The sequence below is a fragment of the Scylla paramamosain genome, chromosome 34, assembly GCF_035594125.1.
Source record: "Scylla paramamosain isolate STU-SP2022 chromosome 34, ASM3559412v1, whole genome shotgun sequence".
NCBI classification, from domain to species: Eukaryota; Metazoa; Arthropoda; class Malacostraca; order Decapoda; family Portunidae; genus Scylla; species Scylla paramamosain.
The window spans coordinates 14,815,363-14,835,219 of NC_087184.1; the positions used below are offsets into that span (position 1 = coordinate 14,815,363).

General features: G+C 45.0%; 1 protein-coding gene across 7 annotated transcripts in view; it reads left to right on the top strand.

Moving 5' to 3' along the window:
• The window catches only part of LOC135090260 (E3 SUMO-protein ligase RanBP2-like), a 32,975-nt gene extending 13,453 nt beyond the window's left edge, over positions 1–19,522 (top strand). For 2 of the 7 annotated variants that reach the window (XM_063986861.1, XM_063986866.1), the window contains exons 15-41: positions 90–518; positions 1,436–1,660; positions 3,197–3,387; positions 3,826–3,957; positions 4,366–4,458; positions 4,843–4,983; positions 5,474–5,684; positions 6,338–6,529; positions 6,882–7,196; positions 7,534–7,643; positions 7,959–8,094; positions 8,464–8,591; positions 8,802–8,984; positions 9,477–10,520; positions 10,899–11,051; positions 11,262–11,712; positions 12,061–12,306; positions 12,602–12,688; positions 13,088–13,245; positions 13,608–14,439; positions 14,873–15,036; positions 15,523–15,687; positions 15,990–16,490; positions 16,925–17,176; positions 17,509–17,611; positions 18,036–18,176; positions 18,387–19,522. In XM_063986861.1, the coding sequence (XP_063842931.1) occupies positions 90–518; positions 1,436–1,660; positions 3,197–3,387; positions 3,826–3,957; positions 4,366–4,458; positions 4,843–4,983; positions 5,474–5,684; positions 6,338–6,529; positions 6,882–7,196; positions 7,534–7,643; positions 7,959–8,094; positions 8,464–8,591; positions 8,802–8,984; positions 9,477–10,520; positions 10,899–11,051; positions 11,262–11,712; positions 12,061–12,306; positions 12,602–12,688; positions 13,088–13,245; positions 13,608–14,439; positions 14,873–15,036; positions 15,523–15,687; positions 15,990–16,490; positions 16,925–17,176; positions 17,509–17,611; positions 18,036–18,176; positions 18,387–18,391 (6,788 nt within the window). In that variant the 3' untranslated portion in view covers positions 18,392–19,522. The remainder of the gene's footprint in view (positions 1–89; positions 519–1,435; positions 1,661–3,196; positions 3,388–3,825; positions 3,958–4,365; positions 4,459–4,842; positions 4,984–5,473; positions 5,685–6,337; positions 6,530–6,881; positions 7,197–7,533; positions 7,644–7,958; positions 8,095–8,463; positions 8,592–8,801; positions 8,985–9,476; positions 10,521–10,898; positions 11,052–11,261; positions 11,713–12,060; positions 12,307–12,601; positions 12,689–13,087; positions 13,246–13,607; positions 14,440–14,872; positions 15,037–15,522; positions 15,688–15,989; positions 16,491–16,924; positions 17,177–17,508; positions 17,612–18,035; positions 18,177–18,386) is intronic. The other 5 variants (XM_063986863.1, XM_063986862.1, XM_063986864.1 and 2 more) reach the window with 5 other exon arrangements.
• Positions 19,523–19,857: the final 335 nt, after the last annotated feature.

Consider the following 19,857-nt stretch of genomic DNA (forward strand, 5'->3'; position numbering starts at 1 on the left):
CCTATAGTAGTAATAGTAATGCAGATTTCTTGACTAGTAACTGATGAAAAAACAAGAAGTACTAACTCAATTTACCTGTCCCCTCACAGCTGTCGTGCCGCCTGGGTTGTACGGAGGCTATGTGGGCTACTACAGCCAGCCCAGCCCTTTGATGCCTACGCCAGGCCTCTTCGGTAACCCTCCATTCTTCCCACCCTCCACCGTACCTGAGCAGACCTACAGCATTGCATCGTCAGTCAATCAGGGGGCCGGCGTCACCACCATAGCACAGGCGTCCACAGGCTCCATCGCTAACCCAACACCATGTTCTCCGGCCACCATCTCCGTGCCATCACCCTCAGCCACCTCCCTGGCCCACAGTCATGCTGTAGGGTCCTGGAGTGTCTCTAGCAGTATGGCAGGCAGCAACAGGACCCAGCAGACGTGCAGTGATGTTCCCGCTCCCCCTCATGCCTTCCAGATTGCTATGCCCCCTACATCCAATGCCCTTACACCCCCACCAAGGTCTTCTATGCCAGGTAAGTACTTGTTCCACCCACCATGAGAGTCCTTTTGGTTTTTTTTTTTTTTTTTTTTTTTTTTTTTTTTTTTCTTCAAGACTACTACTCACTTGATCTTGTATTGTTATGACCTCCCTTGCTTCTCTTTGGTCATTGTTTCAGCACTTGTCTGATGGCCTGTCCTCCCTTTGAAGCTAGATCAGCACACCCTGTTTCTCTCTTTCTCTTTCTCTCTCTCTCTCTCTCTCTCTCTCTCTCTCTCTCTCTCTCTCTCTCTCTCTCTCTCTCTCTCTCTCTCTCTCTCTCTCTCTCTCTCTCTCTCTCTCTCTCTCTCTCTCTCTCTCTCTCTCTCTCTCTCTCTCTCTCAAATACCAGCCTAGAAAGTTAATCACAATACAGAGAAGAGCCAGCTAAGCCATAGTTCAAAGCCAGGAGACTTGAGAGCATGTTGAGTGAAGCCAGTTAACTGTGCCTCGCCTCTCCCCAAACTTCAGTGGCTGCCTTGACTCCCTTCTTCATTCTATTGCTTACTTCAGTGCAGGGGAAGCACCTCAAAGTTACTCTTTAGTCCTTTATTGAGAGGTTCTTATCTTATCATGGGGCTGAGAATATCTGGAGGAGGGACTCTGCTTTTGTTATGTTCATTAGCTGAGTAGCTTCTTCAAATTTCTACTATTTCATTTAGTGTTTTAATGGCAAACTAGTCATTAATATCTTTATTGTTCTTGTTGTTTCTGAATATGTCCTTTGATGGAATAAGTCTTAGGAGGATGAGTCTACCAGTGTTTGAAATACCTGATCACTGAGACATTTAAATAAGCACTTTATCAATCATCAGGCAGAACATTGATCTCATTACTACAGATATTGCATGCAACTAAGTGCATTTTTTTTCCTTGCAACATCCACGATCACATCCACCATGATTACATTAGGAGAGCTGCTGTCCCATTCCCTCCCCTGCTCCACCACCGCTGGTCTCCTGGCCAATGTACCTCCCCCACTCTACTCTGCGGTCACCCCAGACTCGTCCCCAGTTCGCGGACAGTCAAATGTCAGATCTCTGTCATCGAAGTTGTCAACGGAAGGCATGTCACCTGCTCCTAACAGTTTGGTAGCTCCTTCTACCACGGCAGGTTCCCAGGACACTAGCTCCCTCAGTAGGTCGTCTCCAGTGTTTTCACATGATACCCTGGTTTGGCTTGCTGTCTGTCTGGATGGTGCACACATCAGTCCCCTGTGTGTGCATGTGTGTCTTGCTGCTGTTGATGCCAGTACTGCTGTTGCTGCTGCATGGTGATTTTTGTTGCAAGAGCTGTGCTGTTTAGCTCATGCCATGTTGCTCTCCACGACCTGCTACATGCATGCTTGGTTTTGTTGTATCTTGGCATGTGCTGAGTTTTCTGTGTGATCTGTTGTAACTTGCAGTAAGTGTGAATGCTCCTGTGTTGTGAATGAAATGGTTAAGTTGTTACAAGTGGAGTTTGATGCTTTGTTAAAGTATTTGGTTTCAAGGCATATATGAGTAGTTGCTATTGTCTCATTTGATTCACGTAAACTATCCTTTGCTTTGTCTTGCACTCATGTGAACTTTGCTTGAGTCCTTCCTTATTGTGTTGTCTTTTTCATTGATTTGAGAACATTTGTCAACATCCCCAAACTGCAGACCACCCAAGCATTCAGACTGAGTGATGCTAGGCACTGAAAGCTGTGGGCTGCAGTCACCAGTGCTTTAGTTTTGAGTTGCTGCTGATGCTCCAGTGTTTGTGTTGAGGACTAACCTCCTTGCTGCATTATTAATTTATTTGTTTCTGGTAATTTCTCTGCTGTGGAAATTGTCTCACTACAGATCGCCTTTCAAATTTTGGTTCTCACAGCATTGAAATTACCGTTACTTTATTGCATTCCTTTTTTTATTTGTATTATAAACCCAGTTTTTTATTATTTTCACACAGTGTTCACTGGCTACAGCAAAGCCCAAAACTAACCCCAAAGATGTATCTCAGAGTGGGGCATTCCTTACTTAACCTGAAAACACAGGACTGTTTCTTGTGGGATCATCAATCAGGATGGTTTCTTCTCACTGTACTACACCATTCACCAGCACACTAGCTCATGTGGGTCAAGATAGATGCTGATAGATTGACCTGGTGACTCAGTAACCTGCCTTGTAGTACCTCAGCTGGCTAGCTCATCACCATATTGTAACACACCACCTGATTCACCACCAGAACCTTGTAGTGTTTGGATAAGACTTGAGGAAATTTGCATACTTCATTCATCTAGACCTGAATATGGCAAACTGCATGAGTTGAGGTGAGCTGGAAGACTGAATACTTATAGGACAGTGCTCTGTAATCAAAACCCCACGATTTTATCTCTAAAATCTTGAGGAGTGAATACAAGGCACTAGTGTGTATCAGTGTTCACTCTCTCACTCCCCAGAGACTCATGCATCATGCTTGGTTATGGTGTCAATGGATGAGGTACAGTAATTAACACCTTCCAAGCCTCCTCCTCCTCATCCTCCTTTTCTTACTTTTCAATTTAGAAGTGACAGATTGATAGTTTGATGACAGTTTTTGAGATGACAGTTCAGTCACTCCAGTTCAGTCACTCCCCTCCTCCCCCGCTCCTTCCCTAGCCATCCCTCACCCCCACTTCACTCACTCACGTCCCCTGTCCACTCTCCCCAGCTTTCCCAGGAGGCTTCAGGAGTGCTACAGCAGCTGCCCCAGAGACCAAGGTTTCCCCAGCCAAGGTGAGGGAGTCAGAGGATGACAATGAGTGCTACGTGGAGGACGACCATGACCCGTGCCCAGACTACAAGCCCTTGGTACCCCTCCCAGAAAAGGTGGAAGTGCGCACTGGGGAGGAGGATGAGCAGGTGAGGCGTGGTGTGCAGTGTTGTGTTGAGTTGTATTTTCTGATGTAGGTGTTGTGAAAGATGTATCTTGAAAATGTTGAAAAATGCCTCAAATGAAGAAAAACTAAAAATGTATTGTTGATTTTGATTCAGAACAGTTATCAAGGATCATAACTCATTTATTGATCAAGATTTTAATGTTATTTCCATGTTAACTTTCAATTTAAACTTGCATGTCACAAGCAGCACTCCTACTCATTCAACCTCCACCAAACAAGTCCCACTCCGTAACTCCAGTCAGACTCTCATGTCACAAGCAGCACTCATTACTCCAGCTTCACCAAACAAGATACACTCCGTAACTCCAGTCAAACTCACATGTCACAAGCACCACTCATTACTCACTCAACCTCCACCAAACAAGACACACTCAGTAATTGGAGTCACCATGGCTGGCAGGTTCTGTTTGAGGAGCGTGCCCGACTGTTCCGTTTTGTGGATAAGGAGTGGAAGGAGCGAGGGACAGGTGTCATGAAGCTCCTGCACAACCCGGGACAGGAGTCTGCTCGGGTGCTCATGAGGAGGGACCAGGTGAGGCATTGCATTAATGCTAGGTCAGGTCGGGTCAGGCCAAGTCATGTTAGGTTAAGTTTTGCATTTTATTCCTTTTATATGCATACTTGGTTGTAGTGCGGTGGTCCATGAGACTCGCTATTTCCAACTGGGGCTGATAGGGTTAAGAGTGTGACTGATGTATGTGTGTGTATGTGTGTGTGTGGTGCTTTGCCAGTGTCACCCAACATGAGATTGTTGGTCTGATATATACGTAGATAAACATGCATACACAAAGTTTTTATCATAGGGAAAGAATTAATATAGTGAGCATCTATAGTAGTTCTTGTGTTGGACTAGTGAATGTTGCTTCATCATTTTATTTATTATCTTTATTTTATGCCAGTGATTAATGAATGGCTTTCCTTCTCTTCCCCCCCCCTCCAGACATACAAGATCTGTGCCAACCACCTCATCACATCCAACATTGACCTGCAGCCGTTGAAAGGCAATGACAAAGTGTGGATATGGGCAGCACAAGTACGTTGACTGATGAGATCCACTGTGCGTTCTCCTCATTTCCTCTTAATTTTCATACTATCAACCTCCATCCATGTCTGTGGATTCTGTTCTTATATTCCTATCCTCTAATTTTCATACTATCAACCTCCTTCCATATCTGTGCATTCTGTTCTTCTATTCCACTTGTAGCCTGCTAGTGAAGGTTCATTTTAGTATTTTCTATGTACGTAATGGTAAGAACTATACCCTACTTTTTATACTATCATCCTCTTTCTATATGTTTGCATTCTTTTCCTTTATTCAGTCATCCTCTACCATCTGTGCATTCTGTTCCTGTGTTCCACTTTGTAACTAGTGATTTATTGTAGTACCTTGTAATTACTCTTCATCTCCCTCCTGCAGGACTATGCCGATGAGGAGCTGCGGACTGAGAAGTTCTGCTGCCGCTTCAAGACTCCTGAGGTGGCCAACAACTTCCGTGATGCTTTCCTGAAGGCCAAGGCAATCGCCAAGGCCAAGGAGGAGGCACCCAGCACAGTACAGGTGAGTACTGAGAGGAAGCCTTGCTGGTTAAAGTGTACTGGTCTACCTTCTCTGGAGTAGTGAAAAAATTAAGTCATTCCTCGTTTCTTTTTATTTTTGGAAGGGGGAAAGACATTTAGGGGAAATGAGTGAAAGAGAAAACTAGTTTCACTGTTAGTTTTTTCCTTCCTTTTATTTGGGAAAAGGGTCTTCAGTGGAGGAAATAAAGAATGCAGGAGAGAAAATAGAAGTTTTGAAGCCTGTTTCCTTTCTTATGTTTTTTTTTTTGGAGGGGAGAAAATAGATGGGGAAATGAAGAATGTTAGAGAAAATAAAATAAATCTGAGTGATTGATTGATATAAAGATTTAAATTAGGCACCATGAGATCTTACAGTGCCAGAATAAATTAATTGACTTATTGATTTAAATTAGGCACCATGAGATCTTACAGTGCCATGTTAAGTGAAGCACCCCAGCAGCAGCACCAGTAACACCTCCCTTCCTACACAGCAGCCACAGTCAGCAGTCAGTAACACAGGCAGCGGCACAGCCTCCTCCCTGGCCATGATGTTCAAGCCAGCGCTGGGCTCCTGGAAGTGTGACATGTGCCTGTTGACCAACAAGCAGGAGGCAGCCCAATGTGTGGCCTGCACTTCCCCCAACCCCAACGCCAGCACTCCCGTCAAGGAAGAGTCCAACAATGCTGCCGCATCTCCATTTGGTGAGTGGAGTGTGGTCTGGGTGGATTGTGTTTGGTCATGTGTAGGAAAGGATAATGCTTGTGTGAACTATTTTGAACTTTCCTTATGCTCCAAGATGCTTATCCTCCAATTTTGGGTGATTCCTCTGGCTTGCTCTTCAAAGACTGGGACCTCGGTAGGTTTTTTTCCTTTCTTTTTGTTGCCTCAGGCTACTGTCCTTTTTTTTTTTACATGAAAAAAGAAAAGAATGATTGGCATACCAAAGAAAACTTGGGATGAGGTCTTATAGGACTGAAAACAGATGAATGAACAGAATAGTTACATATAACTCTTTGGCTGAATAACTTGTCATCTGGTACCAAAAAGAAATGACCTATGCAATAATAAATCTACCTTTCAAAACACTGAGGTTCACAGTAAACAATTCTTAACCAAAAGAACCTTGTTTACCAGCAGGTTGTTTTGCTAATACATAAACTCTTAGTGGTGCTTATTCCTTATACATTGTGAATGGAAGAGGAAAGAAAAGTTTACTGTATATGACCCCAGTAATGTCTTTATTATTTTATCCTTACAGCCTCATTCAAATTCTGTCCTTTAGATTGTGAGTGAAAGAGAAGAGGTTTATTGAATTGTATGACCCTAATTTGTCTTTCTTCCTTTCTCCCTTTAGCCTCCTTCAAGTTCAGTCCCTCCTCCATACCCGCTGAAGGGACAGCCTCTATTGCCAGCCCTGCTGCATCTTTTGGCTTCAAGTTCACAGGCACTCCTGCCACAGCAGCCACCACCACTGCTGCTGCCCTGCCCAAGACTGCAGCTTCCACTGTTGCTGCCACTCCCACAGCAGCAACCACCTCCACTCCCTGTGTGTATTGCCTGGGATATAGTTGGATTTAGTAAATTATTTGTATTTCTCTAAGGATTGATTATGCTTCCATACATAAAAACTTGAAGTAAAAGCTGAATGTGTATATAGAAACTAGTAAATGAACTAGGAAAGTCAGTAGAGGTAGTGGTGCCATTTTTTATCATTTGTATGCTTGGAATTAAATGGTTGTTGAGTATTATAAAGTTTATTAGTTGATCAGAGAACTTCAGGGTGAGGAAAAGCACCAAACATAGTGGAAATGAATGTGACAGATTACTAAAATTTATGACAGCTGTACTAACCCCTTGATACACCAGACCAAACTAACACCCCACCATCTTTGACACAGTTGGCTTCAAGTTTACCCTGAATGACACTGCAACCACGAGCCAGTCAGTCAGCATTACAACACCCTCCTCCACCACCACCACCACCCCTGCTGCTCCCACCTCCTCTGCTGCCAACACCAGCAAGGAATCGGGCAAGATCTCCCTCAGTGGCTTCACCTTCACCACCACTCCTTCCCTTGTGGTGGAGAAGAAGCCTGAGGAACCTAAGGAGGAGAAGAAGGAGTTTGTGTTTGCTGGGTTCTCGTTTGGGTCAAGCAGCACTACTAGCGCCCCATCGACAGGGTTCACCTTTGCCACTCCTTCAAACAGCACAGGTGAGTATGGGCCGTTTGCGAATACCTTATTGTCACTTGGTTGTTAGAAGGTTAAAATGAAAGAGAGAGGAGGAAGTTCAGGTTTGAATGGGTTTAAGAGGATAGATGGCCTTGTTGATGGACCCAGAAGTCATCATTATCATTGTCATCATAATTTGGCATCCTTATTTTACCTTATAATGTTGGACAGCCTATAAATCACCTCCTATTTTTTCAGTTGTAGATAATTCAAAACTAATAAACCTTTCTGTAACATGTGATAATTTGTAACATACCTAATTACTTGCCATTTTTGCACTTGGGCATTTTATGATGTGTACTAACCTAACCTCTGCAGCGGGAAGTGGCAGTATCTTTGGAGGAATGTCCCCTTCATTTGGCAGCCTGGCCTCCACCACCGCCACCACCACTCCCACTACTGCTGCGTCCATGTTCACCACTAAGGCCGTGAGTGTTGGAGTGAACCAGTGCTGTGTGATCACTTTGGTAGTGAGGTGTATTAACGAATGTCATTTGTCACTGTCCCAATGCAAGAGTTAATTTGTGTCTAATTTTTAACCCTTCCTTGATAAAAGCAGAATTTGTTTCCTGTTTCTGATGTTTTCCCTTCTTACAACTTAATTTTTTTTAAAGAGAAGAATATGAAGACAATTGAAAAACAAAGTTGGTCAACTAGTGAATCATATTTTCCAAAAGAAGAGAGAATAAGAGATTACTTGATTTGTATATTGTAAAGGAAACTCAAAGTATTCATCTTTGCAGTTTGAGCCGCAGCCAAGCATGGCAGTGACAAAGTCCCCACAGAAGGATGACAGTGATGACCGTGTGGAAGAGTACGAGCCACAGGTGGACTTCCAGCCTGTGGTGCCTATGCCTGACCTGGTGGAGATCAAGACAGGTGGGCCCATTATTGTATGGAGGTAGTTTTTGGTAATTGGAGCAAGATGTCATGCCTCGTCTCATTGTAGGAATAAAAATGCACTCGGGGAGTCCAAAGTTCTTTCACTCTTGATTTTATTTACATGATATTTATGTTTGTTTAATTTTTAACATGTTCCAACAAGGAAAAACAGATATGAATGGTGACTCTTCTTTTGTGGCCTCCTTGGTCTTTGAAATTGGTGTTAGGTGTAACTAGATAGATAAATTAGCACCGTATTCTTCTTTCATCTGTTTGTAGCCTTCCCTTTCTTTGAGACAGGTGTTGGGTATAATTAGATGCATAAATTAACATCTTCATATTCTTCTTTCTTCACCAATATTTCAGGCGAGGAGGGAGAGGAGGTGCTCTTCTGTGAGAGGTCCAAGCTGTTCCGGTTTGACAAGGACACCAAAGAGTGGAAGGAACGTGGGCTTGGAGACCTCAAGATCCTGAAGAACAACACAAATGGCAAGGTGAGTGTGTGGCTCGTGGAGGATGGGTTGGGAATGCTCTCTATTACAGTTTTCAATAGAGACAAAATATTTTTTGCTCAGGTGCTTTTCCATTTGTTTTAGGAAAAAGGAAGGAAAAGAGGAAAGAAAAAGATATATTACTAGCACTATAAATGTGACTTAAAGACAAAGAAACATTGATCAGTAAAAGTACTGTAATCCTTTCCACAGGTTCGTGTACTGATGAGGCGGGAGTTGGTGCTGAAGGTGTGTGCCAACCACTTTATCACGCCGGACCTCAAGCTGGCACCCATGTCCTCATCCGATAGGGCCTGGATCTGGGCCACACCGGACTTTGCCGACGAGGAGATGCGAGAGGAACGTTTTGCTGCGCGCTTCAAGACAGTGGAGCAGGTGAGTCTTGGTGTGTGGCTGGTGTATGGAGCAGGTAATTGGTGTGGTTGGTGTGTGGAGCAGGTGAGTGCCTTGGTGTGGCTGGTGTGTAGGGCTGCCATGCCTTCCAATGCTGTATTAGGTGTGTAGAGTGGATAGAAGAGTGATTGGAGGAGATAACTGGATTGGATGTGGGAGTTGTGTGGCAAAGGGACTGTGGTGTATGATTAGTGGTGTGGCGGCCTTAAGTCTTGTCAGTTGCTTCTAAATGTTAACTATATTTCTCAGAATTCATTTAAATCTTGTTGGATTTTGTCATATCATCCATTTATATACTGCATTTTATAACCTGTCAGGAAGTTGTACATAGTATGGTGGTCCATGAGATTATCTGTTTCCAGCAGGTGCTGATGGGGCTGAGAGTGTGAATGTGTGTGTGGTGCTTTGGGCCAGCCTGCTATATAAATAAAAAGTTTGAATGTTCATTGTATACAATGACATTTTTTGTTTCAGGCATTGGCATTCAAGGAGGCATTTGAGAAGGCCCAGAAGATGGTGGAAGCTGCCCCTGCTGAGGAGACTGCTGAACCTGCCCCTGTTACCACCACTACTGCTGCTGCTGCCCCATCCCTGGCGTCCCTCTTTGCTCCAGCTGCCGGATCCTGGGAGTGCCAGGCGTGTTTTGTGCGTAACAATGCTGCAGATGCCTCCTGTGTGTCCTGCAGCACCCCAAGAGCCACACCGGGGTCAGAGAAGGCTGCAGCTTTGCCCAAGGAGCAGCCCAAGGCAACCTCCTCCCTAGCAGGCATGTTCAGGCCACCAGAGGGGTCATGGGAGTGTGATCAGTGTCTGTTGAGGAACGAGGCCAAGTCTCAGGTATGTGTGGCCTGTGGTAACTCAGCTCCTGGGGCAAAGGATGCAGAAAACCAAGCCGTTGATTTCTCGAAGGGTGCGTCACCAACAGCTGCCAGTACATCCTCCGGCGCCTTGGCTCCTGGCACCTTCAAGTTTGGTGCAGAGATCAGTCAGACATTCACTTTTGGCGTCCCACAGAACCAGCCAGCCAGCACTGCAAGCTCCACAGCCCAGCCAGCATTTACCTTTGGCCTCAACACTGCTGCCGACAACATAGTCAAGCCAGCCACCTTCTCATTTGGCATCAACACCACCACAGACACTTCAGTTACTCCCAAGGACACTACCACCACAGCCAAACCTGCCCAACCAGCATTCTCCTTTGGCTCAACCACCACTGCCACCACCAAACCATTCTCCTTCACCTGGAAGCCACCATCATCAACCGGTGCCACGGTCACCTTCGCCCCAACACAGCCTGTGGCCATCCCGTCCAGCCAGCACGTGGAGGCCACCACCCCTCAGTCTGGCACCACCCCCACCAAGGAGAACAAGGGGGGCTTTGTATTTGGCAGCCCTGGGAAGTATGAGTTCTCCTTTGCAGGTGTGAAGGCCAAGTCCCCACGCTCCAGGGACATCAGCCTGTGTGAATCTGAGGAGGGCGTGGTGGAGGAGGACGAAGGGGATCATCTCTACTTTGAGGTGTGTGAGATTTGTGGTTTTTCTGGATGTAATCTTTTCATGATGATTTGTTCAATTCTTTGTCGTTGAAAAATCATCATTAATCCAGTATTTTGATAGATAATTTTATTTCAAGGGCTTTTCTATTAATAACAGAAGATAGTCATTTTTACTTAATAGCAGTCTGAAATATCAATTTTTTCTCAGCTTTAACATCTGAAATGGTAAAATGAAGTAGTCACCACTCTCATGACTTCTGTAATTGCATTATAGAAAGCAATAATAACTAACTTTTTGCTTTACAGATGGAAATGTATTATGAGGAAATTAATTGAGGTGTTTATGCACTCAAACATTGATGTCACATGTTAGCGTTCACTGTGCATCTCCTTTCCCCAGCCGGTGGTGCCCCTGCCAGACAAAGTGGAGGTAGTGACAGGGGAAGAGGAGGAGGAGGTGCTGTACAGTCACCGTGCCAAGCTATTCCGCCTCACACAGGGAGAGTGGAAGGAGAGGGGCATTGGAGACGTCAAGATACTCCGTCATGGCATGGTGAGGAACACAACACTCATTAGTACCTCGTGTTTATTGACTGTCCTTTTCCATGGGGGGCTGACAGGGCCAAGAGTGTGAATGATGTGTATGTGAGTATGTGTTGCCTTGTTTGAGCTACTGCATTACCCTGTGTGGGATTGTCAGCCTGGTATATAGATAAACTTCACCATTGTTGTTTACTTATCTCCTCTCACTGTCGCCCCTCAGACTGGCAAGATCCGACTGCTGATGCGGCGGGAGCAGGTGCACAAGCTCTGTCTCAACCACTATTTGATGAAGGACTTGGAGATGCGGCACAAGGACGACAAGACCTTCTACTGGGCCGCCATGGACCACTCCGAGGCCGACACACCCAAGGCAGAGACCTTCGCTATCCGCTTCAAGACGCCAGAGATTGCTACTGAGTTCTTCGAGGCGATCCAGGAGGCCAAGGTCAGGCTGGGAGGCACTGCTACAGAACTTCCCAAACTGGACTCAACCTCCCCAGTGAAGATAGAGAAGACTCCTTCGACCAGTGCCACACCAACACCCACCAAGGCGCCCCAGAGCAATGTGGCGGTCATAGCACAGGCAGACTCCTCCACACCAACCATAAAGACAGAGCCAGCCATGCCCACAGCTGGGTTCTTCTCCAGTGCTACAAAGTCCCTTTTTGGAGGTTAGTGTAAGGTTGCTTTTTCCCTATATGTTTTGGCTAGACTACTTTGATCACTGCACCAACCTGTGTCAATAAACTCCAGCCTCTTCCTCCTGGTAACTTCCTCACAATAACTTTCTACCCACAGTGTTTCAAAGTTTCACTGTTGGATAAAGCTTTAGTAGAGGGGAGGTATTTTTAGTTTCCTTTATATTTAAATTACCAATCACTTTGCTTTTGATAGTGTTTTTATTTCAAGATTTAGCCTTATAGTTGTGAAAATGAGAGAGAGAGAGAGACTGACTTGGTACTTTAGTTATATACATGACATTCCCTTTCTTTAACTGGTATGGTGTGTGCTTGCTTCAGATTCCACAGCCAGCAGCCCTGCAACACTCTTTGGCAGTACACCCACTACCACCACCACCACCACCACCACATCCTCATTCTTCAGGAGCACCCCAAACACTTCCTCCTTCACATCCTCCTCCTTTGGGAACACCTCAGTCTTTGGCGGCCCCCCGGCGTTCAACGTGAATGTCTCCACAAACTTTTCACTGCGTGGTTCCTTGCCCATCAGCATCCCAACAGGCTCCATGACATCAAAGTTCTCATGTGAGTTTGCATTTTTTGCTCTATATTTGATTTTCCATACATGAAGTTCTTTGTGGATGTTCCTTGTTTTTTTCCTGAGCATCTTTCCCTCTCCTCAGCATCTCATATCCATCATATCATTCTCATATGTTACCTCACATGCCTTATTCCATTCCTATTCTGTTCTCCCTTTTGTAGTTTACTAGATAAATAAATACTGTTATTATAGATTGTCACCTTTTGATATTTGTTTTCATGTATTCTCAAAGATCTAGAGTGATCTGATTAAAGTTTTAATGGTCTTTTATTTTGCCAGTGTTTGGAGGAGCCACCACCACTTCCAGTGTTCCCAGGAGTTCCTTCAGTTTTGGCGACAAGTTCTCCTCTGAGCCAGACACTAGCGGTAAGAGTTTCCAGTTTGAGGAATCCAGCATAGCAAGCACTTCAGAATACTAGCATTTATAAATTTTGCCTTGTGTTTCTACTTGCTTCAATCAGATGCAGATTGGTACCTTTTTAAACACTGCAAAGTATTAAAGTTCCAAGGAAATGTTGAGTACTGCTTACTGAAACATGTTTGTACATGGTTTATTAGAATTAGGTTGTGTGGGGTGTAGTAAGGTGTTCCACAAGACAATCCCTCTCCACCAGGGACCAGTGAGGCTAAGAGTGTGAATGATGTGTGTATGAGTGCATGGTGCTTTGTCTGGGCCTCCTGGTGTGGGGTGATTCCTGGCCCAGTATATAGATAGTGATGATACTGACTTATTTCCTCAACTTACACATACCTTGTCACTTCTAGATGAGATCCATGTGGTGTATGAGAAGAAGGCCACACCTGAGCAGATAGAGCGTGCCAGAAAGCTTCTCCTGCCCAACAATTTCTTCATGTATGAGGATGCCTCGCCGTGCCCAGGCTGCCGGGGCTGTGAGAATGACAGTGCAGGAGAAGACGAGGTAGTTGTATTTAGCTGTGGGGCTTTGAGGAGACTCTTTTGGGCTTGTGATGCTTTGTAAGACTGTCATGTTTATATTATTGTGTAGATTCTGTTAGGTTTATATCATGTAAGTTGTAGTCTTAGCATTGCATTAGTGGACAAAAAATATTCCTGATGATTCTTGAAAGTTTTTGTGTTTTTACACTTGTTTTTGAGAAGGTTGGGTGTATTAAAAATCATTGTTTGTATTTATTCACTTTGGCTTGACTTGAAATGATGAATTCATTTAGTTCTGGTTTGTGAGAAAGCTGGATTTATAAGATTATTGTTTTTATTTATTCACTTTGGCTTCATTGAATTGATTAATGGGTTTGTTCTGTGCAGGTGAAGATAACGGCCTCCACACCGGCGTTTGGTGGCTCCCCACTGAAGCCTATGTTTGGCAGCACCCCGACCACCACTTCTGCCACCTTCGGCTCCCCAAGTATATTTGGCGGCAGTGCCACATTCACCACCACCACCACCGCCTCCTCATTCTTCACGGCCAAACCCTCCATCTTCTCCAGCCCAGGCTTCTTTGGCAGCGGCACTCCCCCAACCACCACCACCCCAAGCATATTTGGTGGAAGCACCACTGCTAGTATATTTGGAGGAAGCCCAGCAGCCTCCTCCACTCCAGGTTTACTGTTTGGAGGCTCCACTACCACCACCACCACCACTGCTTCCTCCACTCCAACAATATTTGGTGGTGCATCTTCCTCCACTCCATCCACCACCAGCACACCAAGTCTGTTCAGTAACTTTTCTGCCAGCACTTCCACACCTCCTGCCAGCATGTTCAGTGCGTCAGTCTCCTCCAACAAGCTCTTCGGCACCTCCACCAGTGCCCCCACCCCAGGGTTCTTCACAGCCTCCCTCGCCGCAGCCAACGCTGCCGCCGCTAGTGCTGCCGCCGCCAACGCCACCTCCACCCCCTCCAGTATCTTTGCCTCCCCTCTAGCAAGCAGTCAGGGCTCTGGTACTGGACCTTTTGGTGGTAAGGGAACCATCAGTGCAATGCTCCAGTCCACTCAGTCTGCACCTTCCACCACACCCACCGCTAGTCCACTCTTTGGTGGCGGAGGAACCCTGTTTTCCACCCCTAAGGAGGGCGGGTCGCAGATCAGCTTTGCAGATCTTGCTGATTCAGCTGGGGACGCATTCAGCAAGAAATCCTGTGAGTGCTTTGTGCTTGTTTGAGAGTTGTGTTTGTCATTTTTGTTCATCTTTTTCCTTACATAGTGTGATTTATGAGTACACCAACTTTTTACAATGTTTCCTGTCTTACATTACTATCAATTTGGCCCATCATTTGCTATCATGTATGCTTAATTGAGCTTGTTTAAGTAATTATGATCATATTTTCATCCCTTTTACTGGTAAACTCCATTACCTCCTTCCTGCTTCTGTATATCCCCCCTTCTTTCATGAGGGAGATTTCAAGACACTCATTCTCCAGTTTTGGATAATCCATTTGCCTTTTTCTTTAGGGACTGGCATCTCAGTTAGCCTTATTTTTTCCCTAGGCCAGTGCTGCTCTTAAATAAAAAAATAATTTACTGTCTCATATCATTGCAGTTCTCATCAGTTATTTCTTTGTTGTCTCACAGTGGACCCCAAGGCAGCAGCAGTGTGGGCCAGCCATGGACAGCCTGTGTTTGGTGCCAAGGCCTCCCCAAAGAAAGGAAGTGATGGGGAGGAGGATCTTGATGAGAGTGGGGAGGCGCACGATCCACACTTTGAGCCTGTGGTACCATTGCCCGACCTGGTGGAGGTGAGTGTGGCTGAATGTCAGGTTGAGGTGCAAGACAAGTAGCTTGGTTTTAGTAAAAGTGAGTTATATTTATTGAAGTTCCAATTGTCTCCATTTTGGTGTAAATTGTGTCAGTCTTAAGGATGATAAGGTCAGGTCATGTCATTGTAGGACATCATAGTTTAATCCAGGAAAGGAAGTGTTGGTCCTGTTATTCTGTTCAGACTTCCTCTACTCATGAGGTGACTCATGTCTGAAGACTGTCAAATGAGGAGAGAATGCTGGTGTGTGTGTGTGTGTGTGTGTGTCTGTGTGTGTGACCTCATCTTTATGTGGTGTACAGTTAAATGATAAAGCCTAAGAGTATGCTACATTTACATAACAAAGCTAAGATATGAGGAATACTGATAAGTTAGTGTGTGGGGACGTCTTGTCTTGGCTGGATGGAAATGTCTCAAGTTAGCCATCAGTCAGTGACCTCACGCCTTTCTGCTGTGCCGTCTGCAGGTCAAGACGGGAGAGGAGAACCTGGAGGTGGTGTTCTGCAACCGTGCCAAGCTGTACCGCTATGACGGCCCCACCAAGCAATGGAAGGAGAGGGGCATTGGGGACTTCAAGATCCTGCACGACCCAGTCACTGCTAAATACCGGCTGCTGCAGAGGAGGGAGCAGGTGTGTGGTGTGGTTTTGCTGCTTTATCGCTTTGGTGTTCTCATGTTTGTGCTTTTCTATTCCTGTGTCCCTTCTCTAACTTGACTGCTCTCCTCTCATGTTTCTCCATCTTTTCTGTACTTCTGTGCTGTCTCTGATTTGATTGTTGTCCTTTTATGTCCTTTATCTTCTCTGTTCATCTGACTCTTTCACCATTTTGAGGATTGATTTGTTGCTCTTCTTTAATTTCTTCATATAAAAACACATACCACCATAGAAGTAGATGCAGCATTTTACTCAATTTTGCCGGGTGTCCCCCTCAGGTCCACAAGCTGTGCTGCAACCACTACCTCACCACCCAGCTGGAGCTCCACCCACTGCAGTCATCGGAGACAGCCTGGTGCTGGTATGCCATAGACTTCTCAGAGAAGCCGGAGGGAGTCAAGGAGCAGCTTGCTGTCAAGTTCAAGACCGTGGAATTGGCCAAGGAGTTTAAGACCAAGTTTGAGGATTGCCAGGAGCAGCTGAGGAGAAACCAGGCAGCTGCTGACTCCTCCTCCACCAGCACCTCCGCCGTGGTGGTGCTGCCCCTCACCACCGCCACACAGCAGCACCATGACGAGGAGGAGGACGCTGAGAATGAGGATGATGACGAGGAGGGCGATGAAGAGGTAGAAGAGGAGGAAGAGGAAGATGATGAGGCAGATACTGAAGATGAAGACGAAGAAGAAGATGAGGACGATGATGACGACGACGATGATGATACCTCTGTCATGTTCACTGAGCGTTGTTCACTGTCCAAGAAGGAGAAGGACCACTGGAGGGTGAGTGGTAGGGGCAAGAGTGTTGGGGTGACAGGTAGGCATGGAAATGTTCCTTGGGGGATGTATTAGATCACAATCACTAGTAGCTTATAAATTAAATATGTTTAGTGTGGATATAAATTTCTCATTGACATGGAAGGTGGGAAAAGAATCAGTATTTCCCAATCCTTATCCTCCAAATAACATATGTTGCACCCAGTATCTCACATCAGGGAGTGTGAGGAAAGAATAAACACTTCTCAATCCCTGTTGTCCTAATGATAAATGATGATGTACTCAGTTTTCAACTTCACTTTAAATTCTGCACTAGGTAGGATCTTTTAGTTTCAAGTGACTCAGGCATACCTGCTGAAAGGGCCAGGTGTCATACCCCAGGCACAGGTAACGGCTTCACTGCAGTCAACATTTAGCAACACCACCTGCTTCTCCTACAGTTGATGGGTGTGGGGCAGCTGACCATGAGGTATGATGATGATGTGTTTGGGGCACGCATCACCGTCACCAGTGACTCCGGGGATGTCCTTGCTGAGCACATCATTGCCATCCAGACAACCATGCACCAGGAGGGCCAGAGTGCCACCTGGAGTGTGCTCAACCTCAGGCCAGAACCACAAGGACCGTCTACCTTCAAGGCCACATTCTACTCACAAGAGGCCATTGATATGTTTGCTAAGTCCTTCGTGGAGGTGAGTGGCTCGGGGCTCATGGAGGATTGTTATATTTTAGCACGAGACTCCCTTTCCACTGGGGGCTGATGGGACTAAGTTTAAATGATGTGGGTGTGAGTGTGGTGCCTTGTCTGGACCTCCATGTGTGAGATTGCTGGCCTGGTATATGGATGGATAGAGAACATAACTAATCATATGTGTCCTTTGAAAATAGGTGCAATGAGAATGTCAAGTATTTAATAATTCACAGAGATTTCTGTTGGAGCGAGTGACCAAAGTGTTTAACGATACAAACATAGAGGTATTTCTGTCCATTTTCTTCTAACTAATCCACCAAACATCTCCGGCAGGCCAAGGAGTATGCAGAGAATTCTAACCTAGCAGAGGAGCCTGGGCTGGTGCTGGGGGAGGTGGCTGCCGCTGACCTTTACTACGGCCAGGGGGCAGACAAAGGTAAGGGGGACTAGTGCCTGCGTTTACTAGGTTGTAGTCTTCACAGGATTCATTCGAGCTCACATCCTGTCTCTTGATACTGGGTGATCATATTTTCCCTTTGAATTTGTGTTTATTTTCTGCCTACACCTGTTTGGAGAATTGTGTGTGTGGGTGTGCGTGTGTGTGTTATTTACATTTCCCTTACCATGTCACCCATACGTGTAATAAATATAAGCATCTCATAAATACTGTAGAACTTTTTAAGGAATAACAGTTTAATGTACCTCTCTTCCTTCATTTTTGTGTACCTTTACCTTTAAGAAAACTAACCTCTATCCTCCTTTGCCAAACTTCAATGAGTCACTAAAGAATCAGAGCCCACAGCCCATCACCCGACTCGGCCCATTACTCACTTGTGGCGGTGTGACTGTTCTGTTCCCAGCGGCCAGTCAGGGTGGTGGTGGCGAGGGGACATGGACTTATAGCATTGACCAGTTGACCTCTTGTGACCCTGCCCTCACACATGAACTTATAGCCTCACTGAAAGAGCACTTCCAGATACCCCCCAACCCCCAAAACAAAGGTGTGTGAGAGAGAGTGAGTGATTGAGTGAGTGACAGAGATATTGAGAGAATGTATCCTCATCTGGGAAGGACGATGCATATATAGAAAGAGTTCATTTGAAGTGTTATTTTCTTAGGGTATTAGATTCTTTACATACCTCAGAGATTTGTGTGTGTTAAGCATTACAAGACCTTCAGCCACATCAAACAAGCCTTTTTTCCCCTTTCAGACTAAGCTGTGAATGGGACAACGCACAGGATAAGCAGGAGAGGCAAGGGAGGTAGTGAGAACCAAGAACAAGAATAAGATCGAAAAACATCTACTGCTGTTCACCCTCCCTTGCCTCATCCCTCCATCCACTTGCTCTACATGGGCATACCCTTCCACTTCCTCAGTAAACTTGATCACAGAAGGGAAACTTAATCTTCTCCCTTTCTGAAGATTCCTGGAGTGTCTGTCCATTGTTGTGTCTTCTCTCACTCCCTTCTTCCCGAGCTGCTGTTTCTTCCTCAAAGCTGTGATTGAGCTGTGACTGTGCATGAGGTCTTGGTTGTTATTGTGTCTTTCCCAATTTTAGTGGATTAACAATTAAGTTGCTCAGTTGAAGCTTTCATGGTTTGCTCTTCCATTTGCAGTAGCACAGTTATTGCTCATGTGATACTTTTTTATCCACTTTCCCTCTCTCCGTCATGTGTATGGTGTCTTGTGTATACGTGTGTGTGTGTGTGTGTGTGTGTGTGTGTGTGTGTGAGAGAGAGAGAGAGAGAGACTGTCAGGAGACCAGTAGTGCTCCTGCAGTCAGTCTTCATCTGTCCAAAATGTTCCTGTGTAACAATGAATTATTTTTTAATTGAGCCGAGCATCAGGCAGTTATCTTCCTGGTCTTTTTATTTCTTCTTGGCAACTGTTTTCCTGCATCGTTTTCTGGTGTATTTTATTGCTCTTACTATTTTTGGTACAAATGCAACTTGGGCCAAAGTTTGTTTGGGTTTCTGCTAGACAATATTTTGGATTTCATGCTGCTGTGAGTTATGGTTTCTTTTAATAAAATGTAGGCTAGGTTTAGAGAAACTCGATAATGATCAGGAGTAATGGTGTGTCTAGAGTTCATGATTTGTTTTGAGAAGAGAAAAGACGATATTGTGTGTTGATAATTTTTAAAGAAGTACATGTATTTTATTAGGTTAGTTTACCATGTAACATCCAGGACCATTATATCCTTAAATTAAGATGTAAGATATACTAATGGGGGGGCGGTCTGATGGAATGTGAGGGGGAGATAATGATGTGAAGGAAGGCGATAAAAGAAGGAAGATCTTGTGTTTATTTTATGTTGAGTATTAAAAATAAACTTTTCTTTAGGAAGATCTGTTTTGATATCCACAGCTTACCTGCATCTCGCATTCAGTAGTCTGTATCAGCACTAACAGACTGAAGATTCCACATGCCTCGTCCTCTCATAAGGGTTCTACAAAGGCCGCAAGTCTGGCCACGTTGTGAAATTTTTCCACTTGAAGGTCTCAAACTCTCACTAGTAACATCTTGACAAAACTAAAGAAAGGGTTTGTAAAAGAATGTTCTTTCAGAAAGACTATCTTAAAAGGCCACAGAGATGACTGGTCAGGCTCTCAAAAGTTTTTGTCAGGACAAAAGAACTTGCATTGGAGAGCAGGGTATTTAAATAAGACACAGCAATAAAC